We start from the raw sequence: 26,387 nt of genomic DNA on the forward strand, positions 1-26,387 counted from the left end.
CCAAAAAGTCCTTGTTGTTGCTTTTAATCTCTTCTCCATCAGTACAGCCCTGTGGGAATTCTGTCGTGGGAACTAAGTTAGTTTCTTTGCTTTGCCTGAACGTATCGGGCTGTTTTTCAGATCTCTGCCTTTCTCTCCCTCCTCAGGAATGTGCTCCAGGTTACTACAGGGACACCAAGGGGCTCTTTCTGGGAAAATGCATCCCATGTCATTGCAACGGCCACTCGGATCAGTGCCTGCCGGGCTCTGGGATATGTCTGGTAAGCAAACAGTGAAGCAACATAATATTTTGGAGTTATAAGGTCTGAAGCATGTGACTAAAAAGCTCTTAGTATACTAACTGAGCAGGAAAGTCCCTGAATCAGAGCATTAGCTGCATGTGCCATTTCAGAGCTGGTCCCTCTCAGGGTCAGCTTAGGGTGCAAGACAGCTCTGGGAAAGAGGAGGGACTGAAGCATCCAGATACCTGGTGGGGAATTCTTTGTGCAACCCCCCAGTTCTTGCTGTCAGTGCTGAGCCCATAGCCTGCCGTTTCCTTGCAGAACTGCCAGCACAACACAGAAGGAGACCACTGTGAACGATGCAAGGATGGCTACGTGGGCAGCCACTCTGCTGAAGAAGCCCTGCAGTGTGTTGGATGTCCGTGCCCTCTTTCTGTAGCTTCCAACAAGTAAGCACCCTTGGATGGGATTGCCCTTTTGGCCTCACTGTTTAACCAGTGGGAACCTCTGCCACATCAGGGCACTGGCAAGTATCCCACTGCCACTGGACACCAGCCTTGTCAATGACCCCAGACCATGTCCATACCCTCTTACTCAAGGCCCCAGCAGCCCACACCAAGTGATCAGCTCCCCTGGCACCACATCATGACTGCACCTTCCTGTTTACCCCTTCTCGTTTCAGTTTTGCTGTCGGTTGTGTCCACAAGGGCTCCAACACGCAGTGCCTCTGCAAGCCTGGCTATGCTGGACCCAACTGTGAGCGGTAAGGGGGGTGGCATCTGTGTTTCTGGGGCCTCAGACACACTAGTCCCATGCAGCCACTGCTGTGGCAGAAGCGAAGTTCATAGAGTCACAGAATGGATTGGGAGGGACCTTAAAACTCATCCAGTTCCAATCCCCTGTCACGGTCAGGGACATCTTCCACCAGACCAGGTTTCTCAAAGCCCCATCCAACCTGGCTTTGAACACTGCCAGGGATGAGGAAACACATCCAGGCGTGGGGGTGGTTGTTGTAAGTTGTCCTAGTAAAGACTGCAGAGGAAATGATTGGCTCTGCCTGTGATGTGCTTTGTTCTGGCAGCATTTCTTTCAATCCTTTTCAGCCTGCAGCTGCCCTGTTGCTGTCTCCACTGCTGAAGCATTGTGTTGCTGTGGGTGTATTGCTTATGTGTGCTTTGCTTCGACTTGCAGTCTGCGATAAAGGCACCTTTCTGTGGTATCATGAGGCAAAACACAAAGTGCTTTGAGATGCCTGAGGGTTGCAGCAGTCACAAGTGTTAGATGCTCACACAGCTGTAATTGTACAACTTGAGCATGGTGCAGGCGTAACCTGGAGGATCCCCCTCATGCCATGACTGTGTTCTAACTTGCCTTACTTCTCCAGGTGTGCCCCAGGATACTACGGCAATCCCTTGGTGATCGGCAGCTCATGCCAGCCCTGTGACTGCAGTGGGAACACAGATCCCAACATGCTGTTCAGCAGCTGTGACCCCCTGACGGGGACCTGCACGGGGTGCATGCACCACACGGCCGGCGCGCGGTGCCAGCTCTGTGCCCCCGGCTACTACGGGGATGCGGTGGCAGCCAAGAACTGCACAGGTGAGTGGGGCAGGCAGCAAGCACTGGTGGGGCGGGGGGAGGATGGACAGGCTGACTGTGGTCATGTTGAGCACCGTAGCCATGCTGCGGTTGCCCCAGTGAGTCACACTCTTGGTTACGCACGTTACAGGCATCCTCCAAAGATGATGGTAATTAAAAACACCAACCCCAAAACCTGCCCTCCAGCATCACAACTCCAGAACCTCCAATCCACCCCCAAACGCAAGCTGCCAAACCGCAGCCAGGCTGGAACAGTTTTGCCCTGAGCAGCTACTGCTGGCGCTCTCTCGGGAGTGTGGGTTTGCAGAGTCCACTCCCAGCACTGCTCCTCTCCTTCTGCAGCCAAATTGCAGCTTGCAAATCGGGGCTCTGCTCTGGGCAGGTGTCATGGGAATAAGTTGTCACGAGAAGCAAATCCAAGAGGAGAGAAGCTCTGCTCTGTCTTTGATAGATAAAAACATACCATTCCCTACTGGGGATAAGGTTTGTGAGTGGCTAACTGGGGGCGTTTTTCCCTGGCAGAATGCAACTGTTCACCTTGCGGGACTGACTCGTGCCATCCACAAACTGGCCAGTGCTTCTGCAAGCCTGGAGTGACAGGCCAGCACTGCGACCGCTGCGAGGTAAGGCCACCTGCATGTTGGGATGGTGCCTGTCCTTGGACCAGGGATGAGGGACAACCCCTTATGTCATCCTCAGGCCTATGAGCAGAGCAGTTGTGGCATCCAGGGGGTCAAGCTGGATTTACATGATCCTTTATAAGCAAAAGCCTGTTAAGGATCTGACAACAAGCAATAGGGGCAGCATTCAGCTGCAGCCTGGGCAGTAATGTGGTACCCTTTGGGAAACTGCAGTAAACCCCATTTTCCTGAATGCATCCAGAGTGGGCATTGCAGGGCAGTGTTGTGCTGTGCCCGAGTTCTTACTGCAGCTCCACATCTTATTGATGGGAGTTTTGTGACGGTCAAAACACTCCTATAAAGCCAGGCTGGGATCCCACATCACCTCAGCCTGCCCCAGGAGGGAGGCACGGTGAGCAGGTCACCCACTGTCCTGCTTTTCCCTAGGAGGGATACTATGGCTTCGAGGGATGCTCTGGCTGCCGGAGGTGTGACTGCGACGTCGGCGCAGTGGGAAGTAACTGCCATGCACAGACTGGCCAGTGCAGCTGCCTGCCCGGAGTCAGCGGCTCCCGCTGCCACCAGTGTGCCCCAGGATACTGGGGCTTCAGCGAGAGTGGCTGCAAGAGTGAGTCATAGAATCATAGAACAGAATAGGAAAGGACCTTACCATCATCCAGTTCCAACCCCCCTGCAGGGACACCTCACACTAAACCATCTCACCCAAGGCTTCGTCCAGCCTGGCCTTGAATACTGCCAGGGATGGAGCATTCACAACCTCCTTGGGCAACCCATTCCAGTGCCTCAGCACCCTCACAGGAAAGAATTTCTTCCTTATATCCAATCTAAACTTCCCCTGTTTAAGTTTTAACCCATTACCCCTTGTCCTATCACTACAGTCCCTAATGAAGAGTCCATCCCCAGCATCCCTGTAGGCCCCCTTCAGATACTGGAAGGCTGCTATGAGGTCTCCATGCAGCCTTCTCTTCTCCAGGCTGAACAGCCCCAACTTTCTCAGCCTGGCTTCATACAGGAGGTGCTGCAGCCCCTGATCATCCTCGTGGCCTCCTCTGGATTTGTTCCAACAGTTCCATGTCCTTTTTCTGTTGAGAACACCAGAACTGCACACAATGCTCCAAGTGAGGTGTCAAGAGAGCAGAGTAGAGGGGCAGGGTCACCTCCTTGGACCTGCTGGTCACTCTCCTTTTGATGCAGGCCAGGATACGGTTGGTTTCTGGCCTGTGAGCACACACTGAAGCCGGCTCATGTTCATTTTTTCATTGACCAACACCCCCAAGTCCTTCTCCACAGGGCTGCTCTGAATCTCTTCTCTGCCCAACCTGCAGCTGTGCCTGGGATTGCTCCGACCCAGGTGTAGGTAGTCCTGCTTCCTGGGTGTTGGGTCCTGTGTGGGGAGGAGTGGGACAAGGCATTGTTGGCATGTCAAATTGTTCCAGGTGGAAAACAACTGACTGCTGCCTGAGGTTCTGTGCTTGTTGTTAGGGAAACCCCCAGCAGTGGCCTGTAGATAATAAGCAGAGGTTCAATTGCACACAGCTGGAATAAAGGCCCTCCTTCCCCTCTCTCTGGGGTGACAACAGCACGAAGTGATCCCACTTTCCTGTTATTAAACTTGGCAGAGTGTGAGTGCAGAGGAGGCTCCTGTGACCCGCGCACTGGGGAGTGCACTTGCTCCAATGGGCTGACTGGGAAGCAGTGCGATGTCTGCATGCACAAGTATGAGATCCCTGTGGCAAATGGCCCGGACAGCGTGAGGTGTGAAGGTCTGTGTCTTGGGGAAAGAGGGGAGGGAAGCCCAGGAAAGGGCCTGCGCTGATGGCTCTGTTCCCAATGTTCCCTTTGCAGTGTGTGATAGCTGTGTCCTGCTTCTGCTGGAGGACCTGCAGAGCATCGAGATGTCCTTCCCCTCCATTCGCAGCCAGCTGCTCAACCTCAATGCCAGCTCCATCGCCTGGGCTCGCCTCCACAGTTTCAACAGCACTATGGTGACCATCGCTGTAAGTGGAGGCTTTAACATCACTTTCTTCCCTTGTTTCTTGGTCTGTTGGCCTGATTTTGTCTCTTTTTTTTCCAGAACCAGCTCCGTGAGTACCAGAGGGCCCTGAACAAGGTCAGACAACGCACTGACGAGCTGGAGGATGAGAACATAGACCTCACACAGGACCTGAACGCGCTGCAGCACAAAGTAGGATATTTCTTTATCTTCCTTTGCCAGAACACTTTACCTAAAATGAAGGCTTAGAGGGGTGTGAGGAGCCTGGTTCAGGCAGGTTGTGTCTCCTGCTGCACCAGCCCTAGGCTTGGATGTCATAGTCTCAGATGCCCAAGCTAGATGACCTGCATTCCCTCTAAGAGGGCTGTGGTATTGTGATACTGATGGTTGTTTCTTGATTTATTACTTGCTTTTGAGGCAGCTCCAACTTTAACCAGTCATTTGTAGGAAGGAACATAAACATCTAGAGGTCCATCCCAAAGGGAGAGCCTGGGCCCTGTCAGCAGATGAGACAAACCTTCTTATTGTAACATTCCTTAGAGTCCTTAGTCTAAAAAGTACCAGTTGGGTCTTCAGAGGACTTGCAAACTGGGCTAGGTTTGATGTTACTTATAAACTGCCTGCTCCTCATGTAAGGGAGAAGGAAATGGCTCCAGTTGATGATGTACTTCCCGGACCAAACTGCCTCTTTGTGTATGTACATCTATGCTCTGCTTGGCTAAAATGCAGCCCACCATCTCTTCTTGTCTCCTGATCAGGACCCAGGTGGGTCTGATTACAGGCTGTGGGGCTTTTCCTGTGTTAAGAATGCAGAACAGTGCTGTCCTCTATGGTTTCAGGATCCAGAGCCTGTTGCGTTTGAGCTGCATTTATTGCTTGCTCCCTGAAGGTGCTAAATAGGACCATCACTAAATGCATTGTAGGGGAGCAGCACAGGGCAGGCTGTTGGAGGAGAAACGGTTCAAGGACCTCAAAAGCTGCACATTCCCAAGTCTTATGCGTCTTTTTGGAACATCTTTCCTGCTGAGAAATCAAGTAAAATGTGATCTCATACTTTAGCTAAGCCAATGTTTTTTGTTGTAGATGACAATGACTCACAGAGAAGCAACCCGTATTGACCAGCACACGAGAGAGACTTACCAGAGAGGGGAGCAGATCCTGCTGAATATCCAAAGCATTCAGAGGGGCATTGCAGGTAGGTAAAGATGGGTCTCTGATCTGTGGGAGTTTTCCTGCTGGGAATGCCACGCTCTTGCTTTCAAACAGCACCGAATACTGCATCACTTAGAAAGAGCTGTGGAGACAACAAGGGGAAATACAAATGAAATGAAGATCCAAGCAGAATTCTGGCTTTTATTCTGGCCAGGCTGATTGTGAGTCCCATTGTTTGGCTAAGCACAGTCTGGAAAAAAACACATTAAACTTGCACAAGTGTTATTAAAACACATAAAACTAGATTAGGAGAGGAGGTAAAGGTAAAAACTGATGCTTGGGATGTGGCATGCATTGCTTGTCGTGGCTAAAGAGACAGAAACATGGGGTGATACCTCTGAGTGATCTCGAGCAGGTTGGGTGCATGAGTACTGCATGAGAGCTGGCTGCAGTTTGAGGCTGATGTAAGAGAGGAAAGATCTGGGGGGGTTTATGAGGACCTGGGTTGGTCAATGCTAACAGAGGATCTGGACCTCTCTGCAGACCTGGTGCGGCAGATGGCCAGGTTTGGGGCAGCAAACACCAGCATCACCTCCACTGAGGAGTTCCGGCAGAAGATGGCCGAGGTGGAAAGGATGCTGAGGGAGATGAAGGAGCGGAGTCTGGGCAGCCAGGAAGAGTTGGCAAGGCGCGAGCATGAGGAGGCCCAGAAGCGTGAGTCTGCCTCAGTGGCATGGAACAGGGCTGCACACATCCTGCTGGGTCTGGCCATCCCTGGTAGCCTGGCTTGGAACCTATGTACACACTACACATCATGGTCATGCTAATAAATGGGCACCCCAACAGGTTTGACAGTAGTTTCTGTCACAGACACTGTGACACTCCAGTGGGATCATTGGTAGTTCCTTTTCCCTTAAGGCAAATTGTAGAGCAGATTTGACTAATTGGGTAGTTCTGTTTGATAATCAGAACTTACAACACTGAGAACCATCCCTCTCACCGCCATGGGGGAGCGTGGATCTCACTCTTGGATGAGACCCTTTGCTAAGCTGAAGGGAGGGAGGGAAGATGATCACTTCTGGCCTTGATACCTGCCAGATGAGACCAGAACCAAGCTTTTTGGCAGCCAAGTACGGGAAGAGCCCTTTAACACAAGAAGATGAATTAGCAGCAGGTTCTCATCTCCTCCATCCTCAGTGCTGCACCGGGTGAAGAGCGAGCTGCACGCACGCTGGGAGTCCAACCAGGACCTGATGAGCAGCATCCGGGACCGGCTGGCCCAGCACAGCTCCCAGCTGATGGATCTCCGAGATGCTCTCAACGAGGCTGTGAACAAAACCAGGCAGACAGAGGAGTTGAACAGCTTGAACCGAAACAACCTGGAGGAGAATCAGGTAGACCTTCACCGGGAGGTCCCAAAGTACCATGCAGTGAGGGTGCATACCCCAGCCCCGCTGGTACCTAACACTGTGTCTGTGTGTCTAGCACAAGAGCCGTGACCTCCAAAAGCAGCATGCACTGGTGCAGGAGACCCTGAGGATGGCCAGGGACTCCCTGGCTCAGGTTTCTGACTTCCTACAGAAGATGGAGAGTGCAAAGGAGGTGAGTGACAGTGATGCTTCAGCATGGGCAGAGCTCGAGGGGTGGCAGCCCTCAGGACTCGTGTGTGTCCTTACAGGAGTACGAGAAGCTGGCAGCCCTGCTAGATGGGGCAAAGCTACCCCTGACTGAGAGGGTCAAGAAGTTCTCCCCGGCCAGCAGCAAGATCCCCATCGTGGAGCAGGCAGAGGAGCATGCCCGGCTCCTGGATGAGCTGGCAAGGAACCTGTCCAGGTGAGGCACTGGTCCTGGCACTCACTGGTCAGGCCATCTCCTACCAGAGCTGGGGATGAGAAGCTGCAGCCCACACCATGGCAGGGCAACAGTGGGTGCCATCTCCAAAGCTTTTTTTCGGAGCACATGTTGTGATGAACATCCTATAGGGGTTTGTCTGTAGAGGCTGGGCTATTGCCCAGCCTGAGTGTTCTCTATGGACTTGATGTCTTCGTTTTCCAACACAGCATTATCCAGGGCACAAACCAGGATGGCTTTATCCAACGGGCGATTGATGCTTCCAATGCCTATGCCAGCATCATTGAGGCTGTGAGAAAAGCCGAGCGAGCCGCACACGATGCGGATGAGGCAGCTGGTGAGGCCTTGATGGTACGTGCTCGGGGGAGCCCCATGAAAATGAGCAAAAGCCAAACACACTTTTCACACTCACACATAGAGCTCTGCTGTCCCTTCCCTCTGACACTTGAGCACTTCGTTCTGTGCTGGAGAGTAGAGCCTTGGCCACAGCTGGACTCTGGGGATCTGGGTCTCCCCATCATGCCCCAGCAGCACACACTGCAGTTGTCTGAATGAGCATTTCAGTGTCCATTGAATTCCTCTGCAGAGTCCCAGGCAGCCCATGTTTGTGTTACAGAATGTCATATCAGAAAATCTCGGGGCCATCTCTAATGAGCTGAAGAGGAACAGCAGCAACCTGGAGGAGGCTGTGAGGAGAGAGCAGAGAAAGCTCAACGAGGGTGAGAGAGGCTCCTTGCAGGGTGTGATGTCCTTCGGGCTGGACTGAGATCCAGTACACAACATCTGCATTTCTCATTGCAGCTATTAAAGGCACTCTGCAGACAGCAAAGGACAAGCTGGCTGGTCTCCGTGAGAAGAAGGAACAGCTCCTGAGCCAGCTCCAGTCTGTGCAGGACGTGCTGGGCAGAGACCAAGGTTTGCTCTGGCATAGCTAGACTGGTTCCCTCTGCTCCCTGGTGCTCAGGCTGTGACCCGAGGGTGTTTCCCCCTGTTCCTGGCCATCCCAGAGATTTTTCCCCTTTCTTTCCAGAGGACACTAAAGAAGCAATTCAAAATGCCAAAGCAGCAGCTGCCGAGGCCAACGAAACAGCCGCAAGAGTGGAGGATACCCTGAGCAGCATGAAGAAGAATCTGGATGAGTGGAAAGACCAGTATGGAGGCCTTCGAAATGAAGACCTGAACCAGGCAGTCCAGGATGCCAGGAAATCTGGTGAGTGCTGAGCCCACTGGGCTGCCAGGGCTGAATCTGGCATGAGCCAGTGCATGGACGGATGTCCCTAGAGAGCCCTGTGCTTTTGGAAGCTGTGCTTTACAGTTCAGGTCAAGAACAGAGGGAGGGAACAGCCAATAGTGGGTGCTTTAAGTCCTGGAATTCATTTTTCTTTCCCTCCTTGCAGTGACTGTATCATATACATTTACTGTAGGAGACTGCATGCACTAGAGCATTGTCATACCCCCCCTCATCAAGGCTGCTGGATTGAGGGGATCGTTCTGTGACTCTGCCCTCAACTGTCCCATGACTTCCATGTCTCAAAACCACCTGAACTTCACATCTCCCTTCCTCCCTAACCTCCAACAACCCTGGCTCCTCTCCCACGCCAGTGTCCAGCCTGGAAAGCACCATCCCACTGCTGCTGGGGAAGCTGAGCAGCCTGGAGAACAGGAGGAACAAAAACGCCACCGTCTCAGAGAACATTGTGCGCATCCGGCAGCTCATCACGCAGGCGAGGAACGCTGCCAGCAAGGTGGGCTCATGGGAGGGGGTGCTGGGGTGCATGAGGCTTACCTGAGGGTGGGATGCAAAGGAAGGGGTGTCTGCAAGAGTGCGGGGACACGGCAGAGTCCCATTCTCATGGAAGGACTCCAGAAAATGGTTTGACTGGGTAGAGCTGGGAGCAATGAGACAGGCAGTAGCAGTGGTTTCAGTGCCACGGGGCTGTGCTTCTCTCCCTCCAGGTGAAAGTCCCCATGAAGTTCAATGGCAGCTCCGGTGTGCAGGTCCGGATGCCCTCCAACCTGCAGGATTTGGCAGCATATACATCCCTCAAATTCTACATCCAAAACCCCGAGCCCAGGGGCCGGCAGCGGCGGCAGGACGGGACAGAGGAGGGGAGGTTCGTCATGTACCTGGGCAGCCGGGAGGTGAGTCAGGGTGTGCAGGCATGGGGAGCCCATGGTGGTAGCATCAGTGGGGGATCACTCCTGGACATCAGCCCCTCACCCTTCGTCTGCTCCCTGGGTGTCTTTGTGGGGAGCACAGACAGGCACTGGATGGAGCTGTCAGCCTGGCTGGAGGTGGATGAGGAGAGCAGTGTGAATGGGGATGCACTGGGGGGATCATTGCTCATCCCTCCTGCCTGTCCCAAATGCCATCGTGTGGCCCTGTTTCTCCCTGCGTTCAGGCCACTGGAGACTACCTGGGCATTGTGCTCAAGGACCGCAAAGTGCAGTGGGTCTACAAACTGGGCAACGAGGAGCCAGCCTTCCTGAGTGTTGATGAGGATATTGGAGAGCAGTTTGCCACCATCAGCATCAACAGGTAGGAGACTGATGGGACACACCCCATTGAAGCCCCTGCAGGGATCATGGGTAGTGCTGTGGCCAAGCATAGACAGGCCCTGGGCTTGCAGAGGTGCTGTGGACTCCATCATCCAATCATCCCTAAATAATGCATACTGAGATACCTCAAAAGAACTCGTAGGGAGGTGGTGTCTTACCAGGTCATGGAGGGTTGGGGGTGGCTGCAGGAGAGGAAGGATGAAGCTCATCATAGAGGGTCCATTGAGCCTTGTGGCAGCACTGACAACTTGAGTGCTCACTCCTTTGTGTTAGAGCTGTGTGGGGAGGCCCTTGGCTCAGGGAGGGTTTGCTCCTCTTTGGGGGTCTCCCCTTATCTTGACCACCCCTCCCTGCTGCAGGATCCTGCAGTATGGGCACATGTCAGTGATCGTGGAGAGGCAGACGGTGCACGAGACCAAGGGAGACAGCGTGGCCAAGGGGGAGCAGGGGCTGCTCAACCTCGACCCACGCAACGTGGTCTTCTATGTGGGAGGTTACCCCTCCAGCTTCACGGTGAGACGGGCAAGAGGGAGGGATGGTTTTTAGGGGGTATCAGTGAGACCTTTGGAGATTCCTGGCAGCAAAACCACCTTGATTTTGTGGGGAAACCAAGATCAAACTTGCCCCAATGCTCTGGTTTCATTCCCAGCCTCCTCCCACTTTGCGCTATCCCAACTACCGCGGGTGCCTGGAGCTGGACACCCTGAACGAGGAGGTGGTGAGCCTGTACAACTTCCAACACACCTTCCAGCTGGATACCACCACTGAGAAGCCCTGTGCAAGGTAAGGCGCTGCACCCAGGCAGCTCTGCTCTATGGCACTTACCGTGACCCTTGGGTGCCCCGGAGCACGGCAGTTTGCTTTGGGGTGATGCCTTGGGCCTCTTCTTGTCTGGCTCAGGTCCAAGTCCACAGGAGACCCCTGGCTGACCGATGGCTCCTACTTCGATGGCACCGGTTACGCAGAGATCAAGTTTGAGAGCCAGTTTGGCACCACCAAGCGCTTCGAGCAGGAGATCCGGGTGGTCTCCTACAACGGCATCCTCTTCTTCCTGGAGAACCAGGCAGGTGCCTGCTCCCCTGGGGAGCCTTCACCGCTCAGCTGCTGGGCTGAGGCAGTCCCAGTTCAGGGTACAGGGGAGAAGAGGGATTCGGAGATGGCAGGGCTGCTTTGAGCAGTATTTCTGCACTATTGTTACAAGCCACAAGAGGGCTGGACACAGATCTCACTGCAGTCACTGCTCTGGTGCTGGAGGGACAAGTGAGCTTGGAGAGCAGCTGTGCACAGACCCTCCGGGTTCACTGGGGCTGGCAGTGCTGCAGGGAGCAATTCCAGCTTGCAAGGCTGCTCTTTGCAGATAAACCCCCAGTAATGGGGCAGTAACACACTGGGGGACGGCAGTGGGACCTGCTCCCACCAGTGCAGAAGGGCAGGTCAGGCTTAGTGCCACAACCAGGACACGGGGCTCAGTGTCCATCCTGCCTCCCTCAGGGTCAGTTCCTGTGTCTGGCCATCCGGGATGGGAAGCTGGTGCTTTACTACGACTTCAGCTCTGGCCTGGAGATGGCAAAACCCAGCAGCAACTCCTCGTCCCTCGCCATCAGCAGCACCACAAACAAAGCGGTAAGGGGGAGCTTGCTTGGAGGCTCCTCAGCCAGAGGGCAGGGGGGCACCTGGGCCCTTGGTTTTGGGGGTGGAGAGCTGCAAGTTCTTTGACTAGAACCACCAGACACCTCATGCTGGTGCCTTGGGCTGGCACATCATCCTTGGGTCATTTTCCTTGTCTCCAGATCCAGATTTTCCTCCTCAAAATGAACAACAAGAAGCGCATCCTGGTGCGGCTGGAGCGTCTCACCATCTTCATGGTGGAGCAGGAGAACTCCCTGGAGAACGCCGTCTCCTACTACCTGGGTGGTGTGCCCCCAGATGTGCTGCCCCCCAGGTGGGTCCAGCCTGCGGTGGGCTGGGACAGTTCACATCCTGCCCCCCAGTGGCCCTTGTGGTGGCCCCAGCCCTTTCTCAGCCACATCCAGGGCTGTTGGGGCCCTGCTGAAACTCGGGGGGTGATTTCCTGCCCATCACCATGAGCTCTTGAGAATGGGACATCTCCATCTGTGGTGAGGGATGGGGCGCTGGCGGGTGTCACTGAGTCCTCCTTTACTCCTTTGGAGCAGCCTTGTGCCTGATGCGCCGGGGATACCTGTGGCCATCCTGTGTCCTTCCCAAGCACTCTGTTTAAGGGACTACAGGAACATTTCTTGGCCAGGGCTGAACCCTGCATCTGGGGCTGTCCTGGTAACACTGCTTGCTTCTGTGCAGCCTGAAAGCTCTCTTCCCCACGGGTGGGCCCATCCGGGGCTGCATGAAGGGCCTGAAGGCTCTCGGCAAGTACGTCGACCTGAAGCGCATGAGCACTGTTGGTGTGAGCTACGGGTGCACCTCCGACCTGCTGGTAAGCACAAGGCCTGGCTGCCACCATGGGGAAAGGGTCTGCTGGGGAAAGAGAGCACAGGAACCACAGGACAGGTCTGATCTCCCCTCATTCACACAGAACCAAGCATAAACCCCCAGGTCCTCAGTGCAGAGGGATCACAGTGAGGTGCTCTGCAGGGTTGGCCATAGCACCTCCTCGATCCAGCACGGACCTGAGCACCTCGCTCATCCTTCCAGCACCCTGCCACACCGTGACCAGGTTCTCACCTTGTGTCCATGGTGTCCCTCACAGGTGGCTCGCTCAGTCAGTGTCCATGGCCATGGCTACCTGACCCTGGCCCTGAAGGACGTACCAGGGCTGAGGGACTTCTACAGCGGCTTCAGCTTCCGGACCAGCCAACACGAGGGGCTGCTCTACCACCACACAACCCAGGTGGGCACCTGCAGTGGGGCAGAACCATCACCTCCTGCTCTGGGGATGGTGCTGCTCCCCCTTTGGAAAGGTGGGATTTTGGTGGGGCCAGGGGCTTAATACACAGAGATCTGTGTCCTGCGCTCCTGGAGGGCAATGGGGAAACGGGCCCTTCTTGGGGTTCAGCTGCTGAGCAGCAATGGGGTGATGCTTCCTGCAGGAGGGGATATGCCAGGTATCCCTCCAAAGGGGCCAGCTGGCCTTGAACCTGCTGGAAACCGAAGTCACCACTGAAAACGCCTATGCAGATGACAGGACCCACTATGTGGCCTTCTACAGCGACACCCGTGGGTACGTGTCCTGGGGAGCGGGGTGGCCGTGGCCACAGGGACCTGCTCAGCTCACCCTGCTCATCCCCGCAGGATCCGGCTGTACGTGGATGATGAGCTGCAGAGCACCGGGGCAGGTTCTGGGCCCAGCAGGCAGCAGCAGGACAGGCGGCCGCTCCTGCAGCTCGGGGGGTCACCGGAGCCAGGGGCCCTCAGCAACCTCACCGGCTGCATCGGGAATGTCTTTGTGAAGCGGTGAGCATCTCCCTGCCACATCCCGAGAGCAGGGCTCTGCCCCATCCCATCTCCCAGCTGGCCTCGTGACGGGGACCTCTTCTTCCTGCCTGCAGGACATCAGAGCCACAGATGGTGGTGGACCTGCAGCAGAACGTGGAGAGCATCAACGTCACCATGAGCTGTCCCTGGGGGGAGCAGCCGCAGCAGTTCAGAGTCACTCCGAAGAAGGACAGGCGGAAACCCAAGGTACCAGTTGCTGCTGAAACCCCCCATTTCCCCCTCTCTGAGCACCTCTGCCCTGTGCCAGGGCTGCTCCCCTCACTCCATTCCCTGGTGCTGTGTGTAGGTGCTGAGCAAGCCTGCCTCAAAGGACCGCCGCCACGATCAGCATGGGCTGTGCCGCCTGGACCCGCAGCCCCGCGCAGCCGGGGGGACATTCCGCTTCGGGTACACCCCGAGCAGCCGCTGGGAGTTCGATGGGATCCCGCTCTCCTTTGGGCAGAGGTGAGGCACCCCACACACACTTGGCCCCAGGGATAATGGCTTGGAGAGCAGTGGGAGAGCAGGGTGCTCCCATCACCTCCCCTGTCCCTGCAGGGCCCATTTCTCCCTGGAGGTGAAGCTGAACGCCTCCAGCGGGCTGCTCTTCCACGTGGCAGGCAAGGGGGGCACCTTCATGGCTCTCTTTGTCCTCAACGACCGCTTTGTCTTCCTGGTGCACATGGGCAGGCACCGCCTGCGCATCCGCAGCAAGGACAAGTACCACGACCAGCGGTGGCACACGGTGAGCGGAGGGTTGGGGGTTAGTTTGGTGCCTAATCACACACAGGACACTCATGCTCCTATGGGAGCAAAGGGGACAGTGAAACCCCAGCCAGGGCTGGCTGAACCTCCAAGCTGAGGTCTCCCTGCCCTGGGCACAGCCCTGGGGCTCTTCCCATCCCACGAAGCCCCATCCCTGGCACTGACCTTTGGTCCTTGCAGGTCTTCTTCAGCAGAGACAAGAGCCGGGCCCAGCTGGTCATCGATGGGCTGCGAGCCCAGGACGCTGCAATGGCCACCTCAGGGCTCTTTGTGGCCCGGGGACCCTTGTATGTAGGAGGGCTCCCAGGTGGCAAAGCCAAGGCTCACGTACCGGTAAGGGCTTGGTAGTCCTGTAGTATCCTCCTGTTGCTGCCCGTTCAGTTCTGGGGCACTGCCCTGTGCTCCCAGTTCAGGCCCTCAGTGCTCACTCCTGTGGTCTCCCTGCAGGTCTCCAGCTTTGACGGCTGCCTGAGGAACCTACAGCTGGATGGGAGGCCCCTGGGTCCCCCCTCACGCACCTTTGGGGTGATGCCGTGCTTTGAGGGCGCACTGGAGAGCGGGGTCTTCTTCACTGCGGATGGCGGCTCCATCGTCCTGGGTACCCCACAGCAGCCTGGGGTGGCTCCCGTGGCCCTGGGACTGGGAGGGACACATCTCACAGGTCCCTTGTCCCTCTCCTCACCAGTGGCATTTCTGTTCCAGCTGATGCGGTGGTGACCGAGCAGGACTTGGAGGTGACACTGGAGGCCCGTCCCCACAGTGCTTCTGGCCTCATCTTCTACACCGGCACCAGGAGGAGGCACCATCTCCTGCTGTACATGGAGGAGACAAAGGTAACGTGAGGGTGATTTCCCCGCAGGTTTCCAGCAGTCTCCTGCCCATCCCACCCAGCTCCCTGGGTCTAACAGGTTTGTCTCACACCAGGTCACCCTGAGAGCAAACGTTGGGGCTGATGAGTTCTCCACATCGGTGACGTGCCCATCGCTCTGTGACGGGCAGTGGCACAGCATCGCAGGTGAGGTGACAGCCAGCACTTGGCTCTGGGACACTGCTCAGCCCCCAGCTCCTGGGGGGAGCCCAGGGCCCTTCCTCGGGTATTTATACCCCAGCTCCCACCTGAATGCACTTGATTTGGGTGATTGTAGCTGCTGTTGAGTCATTCCCTAATTAGGGAGAGTCGCTGATCTCATTAGTGCTCTCAGAGCTGGTGGGCAGGAGCAGTGGGGTGTTTCCCAGTCACAGAGCAGCTGGTGAGGCCCGGGATGTCCCACACCCCCCTGGATGCAGCAGCTCCATCTGTCACATCCTGCTGAAGGGGAAAGCCTGACTTGCAGAGTGCATCCACAGGGCTCAGAGCCCATGGCTGGGACAGGGGATGTGCAGGATTCACCCCTGTACAGGCACAGCTCAGCCTTTAATGCTCTGGAGCAAATGCTGAGGTTTTCATCAAGCCCTTTCTGGGGGTGGGTCACAGTCACAGCCCCCACCTCAGCCCAGCTCTGCTTTAAGCCTTCATTTGGCTCAACCCAGCACCCATCGTGTGCTCCTGCTGCATTTTTCAGCTTCAGGATCTCTTCCTGTCCGCAGCCAGAGCTGGTCTGAGCTGATCCCTGTACACCCAGTGTGTGCTGTCCACTGGGACAGGGCAGCCCGCTTCACTAGAGCAGGACATGATGCTGTTGTGGGTGAAGGGCAGGGTTTGGGGCTGGAGGGTGGAGGTGGATTTGCTCTCTGGGTAAGGAACCAGCACTGATTCTTGTTTTCTGTTGAAGTTACCAAAAGGAAAAACATGATCCAGGTCTATGTGGATACAAAAGGCAACTACACAGTGGGACCCAGCCAGCCCCCTCCACCCAGCGTACGGGCCACCTTCCACATGGGAGGGCTGCCAGGTGAGCTGGGAAGGATGTGCTGCAGAATGAGATACTCCGAAGCCAAGAGGGATCCCAGTCCTGGTGCAGTTAAGAGCTACTTCATCCCCTGCCCTGTGATGAGCCAGATTAACGCTTGCTTTTCACTTGTTCCTTCTGCAGAGACAGCCAGGGCCAGCACAGTGCCACCGTTACCTCCCATCCCTCATTACATGGGCTGCATAAGGAACCTGGTGATTAACCAGAGGCACATCAACCTGCCACGCACCGGGACTGTCAGGGGCTCCATTGGCCTACAGGGTTGCCCCGTGCTGTAAGTAAGTGCGTGCACCTCCGTGTACAGCCTGACACCAGAAAGCTGCACTGCTCCTGGGCCCCAGACATCACCTACTCGATTGCATTAACCCTGGTCAAACACTTGATCTCCAGTGACTGCAGGCGCAAGTCGGGGGGCAAAAACCAGTGAGGGGTCACAGATCCAAGGGGAAGGAGGGCAGGGAAGGTGGGGAGAAGGGGGCACGTTGGGGACATCTTTCACAAACACAACCAAATAGTTGGAGTGGGCTCTGGAGACAGGTCCGAGCCCTTCACGGTGGTCAAGCATCGGCTGCAGGACTTGTGCTGCCACATGGCTCATGGCAAGAGCCCCTGTCCTGTACAGAGCATGGGCTGAAGCAGGCAGCAGCTGTGCATCATGTCCTAAATCCTGCTCCCTTCACCCCACACTCACAACGCACATAGATGTAGTTCATGGAACACTTGAGGCTATTAATAATAGTCACAGACTGTCTTCTGCTGCAGGCTGGAGCCAGCTTCTGGTTTAGGATAAATGCAATTAGGACAAACTGGATTAATTCCCTCACTTTGGTGTTTTCAAAAGCAAGGACTCATTTAACCTCCCAGCTGCCCAAGGGCAGCCTCAGTTCACCCGCCACAGCTCCAGAGCTCTGCAAGGGGGAACATGGACAACATTCTGCTCCCAGAATTAGCACCGGCTTCCACATTGATTTATAAGGATCAAAAGGAAAATAAAAAGGAACAAAATAGGCTGAGGGAGGGCAAAAGACCCCAAACTCACTGTGACCGCAGCTGCGTTCAGCGCTGGTAGAAACACTGACTAAAGTCCTGGTGTGTGAAGCAAGAAGCTGTTGCTAAAGGGGAAGAAATAGAGGTTACCTCTGAGGCTGGTTGGGTGCAAGGGGGGCCCTCAGCCCTCACCCCCCACCAGCATTGCCTGCTCCTGCTCAGCCTCACTCACCCCTTCGTAGTGGTCTTCACTTGACCTTTTCCTCCCAAGACACGCAGTTCACTCGTGCACTTACACATCATATATATATTTGGTGTGTATATATATCTCTAAGCCACTTGGGGACAACATCTTGCTTCTGAAATGGACTTGTAACTTATATCGTTATATTGTGGGGGTTTTTTTATGAGGGGTAAATATTGTAAAATGGGTTTTTAACATGTCCATCTTAAACAAATGTAATTATGACCTGGTTTAAAGTTGTAGTATTAAAGATGGGCTTTGTAAATCACTGGTACATACTTTGGAATAAAGTTTTATGTTACTGTCTTTCACTTTACTGGTGAAGAGCAAGTATGAGGCTGATGGAGAATTGGAAGAGGAATAATCAGCACAATAGGGACATTAGAAGTCCCTCCTAAGCAGGCTTACTGCACTGATGGTCAGGAAGGCAATGAACCTCCTCATGTTCAGCACTGCAGATCACAACCTGGCTGGCAGTCAGCACTGTGTCCTTGAGCTGCTCACTACTCCTATAAATCACAGGGGCTCAACCCTTTGATCACAAAGAAATCAGAAGGATTAGTCTATCCCGATGTCCAAAGCATCAAAGCTGAACAGTGAGTAACTCTACTGCAGATAAAGAGCAAGTACTGCCTCCATGTGCATGCTAAACAGAGGGAGAAAGAACAGTATGGCAGATAAAGAAAATTCCTTTATTTGTAGATTTATATAAGCATAATATGAAGTTAGTAATCCTACTGCAGTTGCTTAAGTTAGTATCTAGGAATATCTGTAAGGAAGAACAAATAACTTAATCTAAACTCATATCTTCCTCCTCATCTTTCTTGTCCTTGGAGTCTCCTTCCTTCTGGTCTGACTTGACGCTGTTCTGCATTGCTTTGGCAAAGGCTTCTACATCTGGAAGTTAAACACAGTAGTTGTGTTAGTGAACTTTGTGCTTTTTGAGATGGAGTTCATTGTTCACATGAGGTTAAGCTGCATTACTTGGAAGTAAATGGTTGCTCTACTAGGAATCTATTAACTTTTAACACTGATTCAATATAAAACGTTCATTTGGATACCTCTGACGTGCATTTAAAGTGCATTTTATGCACTTCACTGTGCACAGGCAGCCTAAGACTAGAATGATTCCAGGAACTGAATGGATACTAAAAGCTCATTAGGTAAAGCCAACACACTTACTTACTCCAGCAGTGTTACAGCCAACACTCTGTTCACCTATTCCACAGGAGTCAGTAACAATTCCCACCAAAACACCATTCCTGGACAAGGGCACTGACACCTCCAGAGGTTTTCACATCTCTATCAACAAAACAAGCCTAAGGCTGCTCAGCAGAGCTCTGCAGAACCCTGCCTTCTGCAAGTACAGCTCTGACACACTCTGTCTGCTGGGGAACCCCTGAGCTATGAACCTTCCCATTGTAAAGAAACAAACAGCCCAGAGCCAGCTCCTGCCTGTTACACAGAAGCCAATCCTGACATTCCCATTCCCTGGCTGTGTGCAGTGCACAAACCCACCCCAACAAACCACCTCCTCCTGCTCCCAGCAGGATACTCACCTCCTTTATTAGCTGCATCTACTGCCTCTGCAGGTAAGCCAAACTGACTCATGAGCGGGCCCAGCTGTCCTGAAGCCAAGGCAGCACTGAACATGCTCAATGCCTGTGAATTGGAATCATCAGCATCAAAACCCCCAGTTCACATCATGTTTCTCCAGCATCAGCAAGTAAAAACATTCCCCCTTGCCCGATCTCCTTGCACAAGAGTTGCTGTAGCTGAAACTAAACCCAGTCATCTTTAACCACTGAAATCTTGCACATTGATAGATTTCAATCCATCAGCACAACTGGTTCCAACTGGCCTGAAATACACCAGGTTTAATCACACACAGACTGCCCCGAGTTCAGTGCTAGTGTTTCAAGAGGAACAAGGGCTGTAAGTGTGAGCATTGTCTCCCTTTAGTCACTTGAAATGACTTTAGAAGAGGCAGCTGCCATGCCATGAATGAATGTGCTACTCCTGTCATCTGCCAGAGAGTGTTTGTAATAAAGAGAAAGGTAAAGCCCAAATCCGATAGTGAAACACATTCTGATCTGCCCTTGGGTGACTGCAGGCAGGCCTAGTGCTCCATTAGAGCACATCCCTCCTCCTTTCCACTTCTACTGAGTAACTTCCTCCTCTGACCAGTGCCAGGAACCTGACAGCAGGGCAAGAGGCCTGGGGAGGAGGGAAGGAGACCTGCACTTCCCATGAAGGCAGGCACCCACCTGCTGGAACTGAGGGGACGTCAGGGTGTTCTGAATCTCTTCCGCAGTCTGTGGCAGAGATTCCCCAGAGGGGAGGTAAGGCATCAACCGCTCCTGAACTTCGGCGTTGGCCAGGATGGGAGCCATTATCTCTGGGGTCAGAACAGTCGCCAGGTCAACTGGGAAGGAAAGAGAGGGCTGCCTGTTAGACTGTGCATAACCGCCCTGTCATGTAAGCTACATGATCTAGTCAGGATTACTGGACGTGCTCAGCACACTGCTAGCATCTTTTCTCCCTCTCAGTTTTGGAGTGAGAATACAACTCCTGAAGCAGCCAAGAACAGCACTCGAATGAAGAATCAAAACCATAGACCTTTCAAAGCAATTTGGAACAGGACAGGACAGTAGAACAGCTCCAAAGGGCTCCAGGACCCAAGAGCTGCCTGGTCAGAACACTGTTACCTTGCTGCCCTCCTGCTCCAGATGGCACGTTCATAGTAGCTAAGATGTTCTGGAGGTCACTCAGTTGAATGGGCTGTGTTGGGCTGGTGGCGGAGCTGGTTCCATTACCCGAACTGGGCACCGGGCTCGGGCTGGTGACGGACGCAGCCGCAGGAACGGCCGGGGCAGGCGTCACCCGCGTCGAGGAAGTCGTGGAAGATGGAGTGACAGCCGCTGACTGGCTGCGAGAGCTGCGGGACACCATTAATGCCATGAATGCCCTGCAGCAACCAGGGAGTTAAAGCTGCTTTCCAAGCCCAGTCACTACAAAGGGCTCCTGCCCCATCTGGGGGGCAATAAAGCAGTCCGGATTCCCACTGTCTTTCCCATGCAGTAGCCTGCAATATCTCCCACAGAAGCAGCACCTTCATGTGACAAAAGCCCAACCACCCCAAAGCAGACGGGGCCGTACCTCGACGATGAGCTGCTGGTCGGGGGTCCCCCGCTTCCAAGCAGACTGGCCAGCCCGGGCCCCGTCAGCGCCCCCAGCCCACCTTCCATAAACACAAGAGGAGAAGGGAGTTAGAAATGTGTTTCCTCAGGGCTCTGCACCTCTCTGCTCTGGAGAGGTCACTCTTGTACCTGAAAGGTATTGGCTAAAATAGAGGAGGAGGGGGTGAAAGACCCCAGACCAACCCCCCCGCCCCGTTCTCTACATTAACAGCTCCTGTTTTCACGTCCCTATTAGAAACTGCTTTAGAGAGCTGCACGTTTGAGAAAGGACCCGATTTCTAGCTGTACGCAAGGATAACATCACTTCAGTTTGTGCTGGACGCGATCCCTGTACCGCAGCCCTCGTATCTCCTGGTTCCCCAAAATCCAGCTTTGCTCTAAACTTGAAGGCCAAGGCCCTCAGCACAAGACCAGAGTTGCCACCACTCTCTCCCCATACAGATGGTTTTGCAGCTTCAAATCTAACAGCGATGTGGCAGCAGAATCAGCAGAGAACACTTCACAGGCAGAGCAAAGTAAGAACAGCCCCACACAGAGAGAGCTCCAGGTAGAGCAGTGATCAGGGAACAGCAGGAAACCAACACAGCCTTAGAGCCAACTGCCCTATGCAAAAGAAACCAGCACTCAGCCTCCTTCACCCACACATCCCAACCAAGGACTTATCACAGCCTCAAGAACATCAGCTAAAGAGAGCTGGGGAAAGGCCCTGCAGTGGTGACTCGATCATTCCCTACAATTCCCCTGAGCCACATCAGCCAAACGCTCCATTTACCACACGCATCCCATCCAGTGGCTCCCTGTACCACATCTGTAATTAGACGCACATCCCTACACGGCACCTGCATCCATCACCCACCTTCTGGGATCTACCTGCAAGCAGAGGACAGAACAACAGCACTCCAGCAGCAAACGTGATCAACTGAAGCTGCAGACCACTGGGGTCAGAGCGAGCACAGGCCACCAGCTCCCCCCTTTGCACAGGACCTGTTACTATGGATCCATTCCCAAACAGTTCACTCAAAACCCCCACAGCAGCAGGATGCTGAAGCTAACCCGGCTGTACCCCACGCTGCTCTGATTGCCCTTGCTGGGAAAGCTCACAGCTCCTTTCTTGGAGACAGACACCTGAGAGATGCAAACCAGATGCGAAAGAACAGGCCACTACTGGGGGAAGAGATCCACACATTCACCACCGCCACCACAGTCTGCAGAGGCAAGCAGATGGTTTCCTTTGTGTTACAGCAGAGAGCTTCATCTCTTACAGCTAGATATAAAAGCAAAGAAAGAAGAGCTGCTGAGAAAAAGTGATGAGAAGAAGAGGAAGAGTCTCAGGAGTTGTGAAGCTTCAAGAAGGAAGATCTTTTCCAAACACATCCTAAAAAAACAGAACCTTTCCACGCTAACACGAGAGTTGCATCCGAAGCTAGAATCCAAAGCTAAAAACAGACTCTGGAGCTTAAGCACAGGACCTCAGTCACTGCCACCTGCAAGTGTTCCTTTGCCTGCCTCCACTCCAGGTCTGACCTCTCAGAAAGTGCTCTGCTGGGCTTAGAGCATCGGGACCGAAACACAGCAGGAACTACAACACACCTCATCCCCTCAGGAACACAGCAGCGACTCACTCAGGAGAGAAAGCCCTGACCCGAGCCCTGCTCCTCTGACCAGAGGGTGCAGAAGTCCTCATGAGCTCTTTCTGCTTTGCACACAAATATTCACTGGATCACAGGCAACGCGAGCAACCGCAGGGCTCTGTAACTGGGACGTTCACTGGGAACGAATCCCGAGTTCCCAGTCCCTGCTCCAGTGAATATTTAGGAGGAAAAGAAGGGGTAGAAAAAAGGAGAGGAAAAATAAGGCAGCAGATTCAGAGGAGCAAGGAGCAGAACCGAGGTTCTTGCAGATCAAGCCCTAAGATGAGCGCTGCGTAGAATGGGGCACCCTCCATTTCCTGCACCATTTGGTGCCCCTCAGCTCATCTCTGAGGCAGGGAAAGAAGCGCTATTCAAACCAATAGCACTGCTTGAAAACAGTGGCAGGTAAGATTTAACCTGGCAGGAGAAAATACCATTTTGGCATAAAGATATTAAAGCATTTTACCAAGTCCTCCTAAGCCCGTTGGTCCGATCAGCTGCATGAGCTGGTTATGGCTCATGTTTCCAAGAAGGCTTTGCAAGCCACCCTCACCTAAAAACAAAAACATTCTGAAACACAACATATTCACATTGGTTTGGTTTTTCACAGCACTCCGGCTCAAACAGCAGGAGATTAATTGGCATCACATTCTGCATGGAAAAAACAGTTTCAAGTGTTTACTGCTTCATGATGCTCATAAAAGATATATGCGACTTGGCTTCATAAAGAGGTAAGACTCCAGAGAATCCACTGGAAACACAGAGATTTCTTCTGGCAGCCTTAACTTCCAGCCTGAACCTGTTTAACAGCCCACTTTATCCTGCTAAAAGCATGTTTACTCCGCTGCTATTAACCCTGTCCCCAGCTCACCCTCCACAGCACCAGGAATTGCTTCCTAAGGAGCTGTCAGTGCTCCTCCTACGTTAAAACAAAAGCCTCGGATGTGCAGGAGCAGAGAATGGACTGTACCTCCCAACGCAGACAGCTCGTGGCCTCCGCTGGCGTTGCCACCCAAAGCCCCAGGCATTGGGGGGTTGTTGAGATACTCGTTCACTTTCCGACAGTGCTCCTCGTCCTTGTCCGTCTTCGGCTCCTGTAAGAGAGTTGCTCCTTGGTATGAGTCAAACTGGGAGTGTTTTGTTCCGAGACCCTTCTTATCGACTTCCCACAAACCTGCATCCAGAAGAAGAGCCGCTTGGATCCTGCCTTGAACTTCAATACGTACACACGGCCCGTAGTGCACTGAGGCACCCTCTTGAATTCACAGTCATCGGGAAAAATGATCAAATCCTGGAAAGAGGGCAGCAGCTTGAGAAAACACATGAACATTCCCTCCAGCTCCCCAAAGACAGAAGCAGTGTGCGCTTACAGCCTAGAAACCAACCCTATCCTGGCCTGCATCAAAAGGAGTGTGACCAGCAGGTCCAAGGAGGTGATCCTGCCCCTTCACTCTGCTCTTGTGAGACCTCACTTGGAGCATTGTGTGCAGCTCTGGTGTCCTCAACAGAAAAAGGACATGGAACTGTTGGAACAAGTCCAGAGGAGGCCACGAGGATGGTCAGGGCCTGGAGCACCTCCTGTATGGAGACAGGCTGAGAAAGTTGGGGCTGTTCAGCCTGGAGAAGAGAAGGCTGCGTGGAGACCTCAAAGCAGCCTTCCAGTATCTGAAGGGGGGCTACAGTGATGCTGGAGAGGGACTCTTCATTAGGGACTGCAGTGACAGGACAAGGGGTAATGGGTTAAAACTTAAATAGGGGAAGTTTAGATTGGATCTAAGGAGGAAATTCTTTCCTGTTAGGGTGCTGAGGCACTGGAATGGGTTGCCCAGGGAGGTTGTGAATGCTCCATCCCTGGCAGTGTTTAAGGCCAGGCTGGACAGAGCCTTGGGTGAGATGGTTTAGTGTGAGGTGTCCCTGCCCATGGCAGGGGGGTTGGAGCTGGATGATCTTAAGGTCCTTTCCAGCCCGAACTATTCTAGGATTCTATGACCTCAACCCTCCCCAAGCCTCCTCCCATTTGCTCCTCAGAGCGCAGGGCTCAGACTCGCAGATCTGCCAGGCCACAGCGGTGCTCTTGTCCTGATTTATCTCAGAGAAGCCCTCTCAGCAGTAGCACAAGCACACGCAGCAGCGACACACCCAACCCTGCACTCACGTCCTCCACGTTGCCCGAAGTCCTGTCCTTCCAGCAGAAGTGAATGAGGGAATCATCAGTTTGCTGGATGTAAACGAGGCCTTTCCTCTTGTCTGGGGTCACGGTGCTGCCTTTCAGGGACATCTTCCCTGCCCGGAATTCCACCAGGTATTTGCTGGAGGAGCCGCGGGAGCCTGGCACCAGGCTTGGAAACAGCGCGCCCGAAGACATCCTGGAAGGAGAAGGAGCGCAGGGGCGGTGAGAACCCTGCCCGGGACCGCTCTTCTCGACATCAAACGTCCATCGAGAGAGCTCCACAAGAGGAATGAGCCTCACGGCCTCCACAGCTTCACATCCAGAGGAGATGGAGCAGAACCCGGGCAGGGCTCTGCAATGGGGCCGCCAACAGCAGCCCTCGGCGCTTCCTTCTTCAGCTCACGCCATCGGGGGGGCTTTAACAGCCACAGGCGCTGCTCTAACGCCAATCTCCAGGCTCCCGCTTTAGCTTCGGGGAGGAGAACCCGGGGATGCCCGGGTTGGGCCCGGCTTCCCGAGGGCAGAGCGCGGCAGCGGCCGCAGGTGGAGGGGCCGCTCGGGCCGCATGACGCTGCACTTGGGCTCGGCTCGGCTCGGCCGCCGCTCGGGACCCGCCGCGCCAGCCCATCCGAGCGCACCGCGGCACCGGCCGGGCACACCCGGGAGCCGGCAGAGCCCCTCACACAGCCGGGAGCGGGTCCGCGGGCTGGGCCCACAGCACGGCCTGGCCCCGGCGCCCCCGCCCGCTCCGAGTTCCAGCCGGGTCCCGAGGCCGCCGCGAGGCCTCCACAGAGCTCCCCCTCCCCCGGCGGGAGACCCCGCTCCCCCAACGCCCGCAACCAAGCCCCGGCGAGCAGCGCCAGCCCGGGGGATGCGGAGCCGCCCGCGATGGAGGCCGCTCAGCCCGGCCCGGTCCTGCCCGGTGTCCGCCCCCCGAGTCCCCGGTACCTGCCGCCGCCGCCCGCAGGCCCCGCGCCGCTCCGCTCTTCCTGCCCCTCGCACCGGAACCCCTCCCGCGGCGGGGCGGGGCTGGGCGGCACGAGAGCCCCACGGCCGCACGCGATTGGCCAGCGAGGCTGCCAGTCACGGCGGTGGCGCCAGGCGTCCCTGCTGTGTCACGGCGGCGGCGGAAGATGGCGGCGCCCCGCCCCCGGGTCACGGCCGGGGCCGGGTCAGGGCGGTACCGGCGGGCACCGCGCACGGGCAGACCGGGCCCGGCCCCTCGAGGCCCAACCGGGGCTCCCGCTGTGATTCGAACCGGGTGTGCGGCGCCGGCAGCCGCGGTGAGGGGCGCGGGGCCCAGCCGAGGGCTGCTGCCCGCAGAGCAGACTCCTTCCACCTCCTCTGTGGGGAAAAGCGTTGATTTTGGCAATCCCAACGCGGATAGGGAATCGTTTGTCATTAAGCTGGGGTCAGCACCGCTAATGGGGGCTGGATTTTCCTTTTAATTCAGGGGATCAGCTGCCTGGCCTCGTTAATCCGGATACCGGGAATTCCACGCATGCCGGAGGGCTGAAGAAGCTGCTCCCTGTTCCCTCACACCCGAGCGCGGCCCCTCCGGGATCCCCTTCCCCACAGGCCTCAAACCCACCCCTGCCAGCCCTGACCCCTGCTGCCGCGGGCCCGCAGCCGCGCCGCCTTCCACCACCGCCGCCATAACGAGCGGGAGGAGGAGGAGGAGCAGAGCCCCGGAGCTGAGGCTGCACCAGCCCTGATCCCCTTCACCACCACCCTCAGAGCCCGCTGGCAGCCAAGGGAGGACGAGGGCTCCATGGCAGCAGGAGGTGCTCGGAGCTCTGACTGCATTTAAATCCCCTTTGTCTCATCAGGACAGGGCAGAACCAGCCCAAAGTCCCTCCTGCCCTCGCGGACTCGGTCTCACACCAATCTCTGTCACCATGGCGAGGCCCAAAGGGTGTTAAGTGTTTATTATCGTTCCTTTCCAGCGGGGTTCTCTCCGGGGCTGTATCAACACAATCTAACACGGGTATCGTATAGACAGTGTTTAATCAAG

At 55.0% G+C, this 26,387-nt stretch overlaps 2 protein-coding genes across 4 annotated transcripts in view; one reads left to right on the forward strand and one right to left on the reverse strand.

Moving 5' to 3' along the window:
• LAMA5 (laminin subunit alpha 5) overlaps positions 1-17,683 on the forward strand; it is an 84,087-nt gene extending 66,404 nt beyond the window's left edge. For both annotated transcript variants that reach the window (XM_061361585.1, XM_061361587.1), the window contains exons 42-80: positions 147-260; positions 543-670; positions 904-984; positions 1,606-1,820; positions 2,343-2,443; positions 2,888-3,068; positions 4,081-4,224; positions 4,307-4,458; positions 4,536-4,646; positions 5,538-5,649; positions 6,150-6,320; positions 6,804-7,000; positions 7,092-7,208; positions 7,285-7,439; positions 7,667-7,808; positions 8,074-8,176; positions 8,259-8,372; positions 8,488-8,667; positions 9,060-9,202; positions 9,414-9,599; positions 9,860-9,996; positions 10,376-10,529; positions 10,666-10,799; positions 10,917-11,079; positions 11,508-11,639; positions 11,807-11,958; positions 12,336-12,468; positions 12,742-12,882; positions 13,082-13,212; positions 13,284-13,445; positions 13,541-13,673; positions 13,774-13,931; positions 14,025-14,211; positions 14,412-14,564; positions 14,679-14,829; positions 14,934-15,064; positions 15,156-15,246; positions 16,004-16,123; positions 16,265-17,683. In XM_061361585.1, coding sequence (XP_061217569.1) covers positions 147-260; positions 543-670; positions 904-984; positions 1,606-1,820; positions 2,343-2,443; positions 2,888-3,068; positions 4,081-4,224; positions 4,307-4,458; positions 4,536-4,646; positions 5,538-5,649; positions 6,150-6,320; positions 6,804-7,000; positions 7,092-7,208; positions 7,285-7,439; positions 7,667-7,808; positions 8,074-8,176; positions 8,259-8,372; positions 8,488-8,667; positions 9,060-9,202; positions 9,414-9,599; positions 9,860-9,996; positions 10,376-10,529; positions 10,666-10,799; positions 10,917-11,079; positions 11,508-11,639; positions 11,807-11,958; positions 12,336-12,468; positions 12,742-12,882; positions 13,082-13,212; positions 13,284-13,445; positions 13,541-13,673; positions 13,774-13,931; positions 14,025-14,211; positions 14,412-14,564; positions 14,679-14,829; positions 14,934-15,064; positions 15,156-15,246; positions 16,004-16,123; positions 16,265-16,419 — 5,565 coding nt within the window. In that variant the 3' untranslated portion in view covers positions 16,420-17,683. The remainder of the gene's footprint in view (positions 1-146; positions 261-542; positions 671-903; positions 985-1,605; positions 1,821-2,342; positions 2,444-2,887; positions 3,069-4,080; positions 4,225-4,306; positions 4,459-4,535; positions 4,647-5,537; positions 5,650-6,149; positions 6,321-6,803; positions 7,001-7,091; positions 7,209-7,284; positions 7,440-7,666; positions 7,809-8,073; positions 8,177-8,258; positions 8,373-8,487; positions 8,668-9,059; positions 9,203-9,413; positions 9,600-9,859; positions 9,997-10,375; positions 10,530-10,665; positions 10,800-10,916; positions 11,080-11,507; positions 11,640-11,806; positions 11,959-12,335; positions 12,469-12,741; positions 12,883-13,081; positions 13,213-13,283; positions 13,446-13,540; positions 13,674-13,773; positions 13,932-14,024; positions 14,212-14,411; positions 14,565-14,678; positions 14,830-14,933; positions 15,065-15,155; positions 15,247-16,003; positions 16,124-16,264) is intronic.
• A 362-nt stretch (positions 17,684-18,045) lies between these two features.
• Positions 18,046-25,359, reverse strand: ADRM1 (ADRM1 26S proteasome ubiquitin receptor). 2 transcript variants are annotated; one of them, XM_061361588.1, is made up of 10 exons: positions 25,322-25,346; positions 24,359-24,569; positions 23,378-23,494; positions 23,174-23,297; positions 22,670-22,756; positions 20,532-20,613; positions 20,081-20,310; positions 19,640-19,797; positions 18,932-19,034; positions 18,046-18,269 (listed from the first exon to the last, which is right to left on the reverse strand). In XM_061361588.1, exons 2-10 carry the CDS (start codon positions 24,566-24,568, stop codon positions 18,163-18,165), a joined length of 1,218 nt encoding a protein of 405 aa, XP_061217572.1. In that variant the 5' UTR covers position 24,569; positions 25,322-25,346; the 3' UTR covers positions 18,046-18,162. The 2 variants fall into 2 exon arrangements, with proteins under 2 accessions (XP_061217572.1, XP_061217573.1); XM_061361589.1 differs by lacking the exon at positions 22,670-22,756 and having other exon boundaries at positions 25,322-25,359.
• Between the last annotated feature and the right edge of the window lie 1,028 nt (positions 25,360-26,387).

Source organism: Neopsephotus bourkii, unplaced genomic scaffold (genome assembly GCF_033783945.1).
Source record: "Neopsephotus bourkii isolate Nb327-2 ecotype Australia unplaced genomic scaffold, CSIRO-AGI_Nbou_v1 NB_1060, whole genome shotgun sequence".
Taxonomy (NCBI): domain Eukaryota; kingdom Metazoa; phylum Chordata; class Aves; order Psittaciformes; family Psittacidae; genus Neopsephotus; species Neopsephotus bourkii.

Bases quoted from the DNA above. Each gene is read 5' to 3' on its own strand.
- ADRM1 (XM_061361588.1), bottom strand. From the start codon at position 24,568: ATGTCTTCGGGCGCGCTGTTTCCAAGCCTGGTGCCAGGCTCCCGCGGC. The intron at 20,614-22,669 runs GTAAAATGCTTT...TGTTTATGGAAG, and splicing joins AACGGGCTTAGGAGGACTTG to GTGGGCTGGGGGCGCTGACG. The intron at 20,311-20,531 runs GTACGGCCCCGT...GGTGTCCCGCAG, and splicing joins ACCAGCAGCTCATCGTCGAG to CTCTCGCAGCCAGTCAGCGG.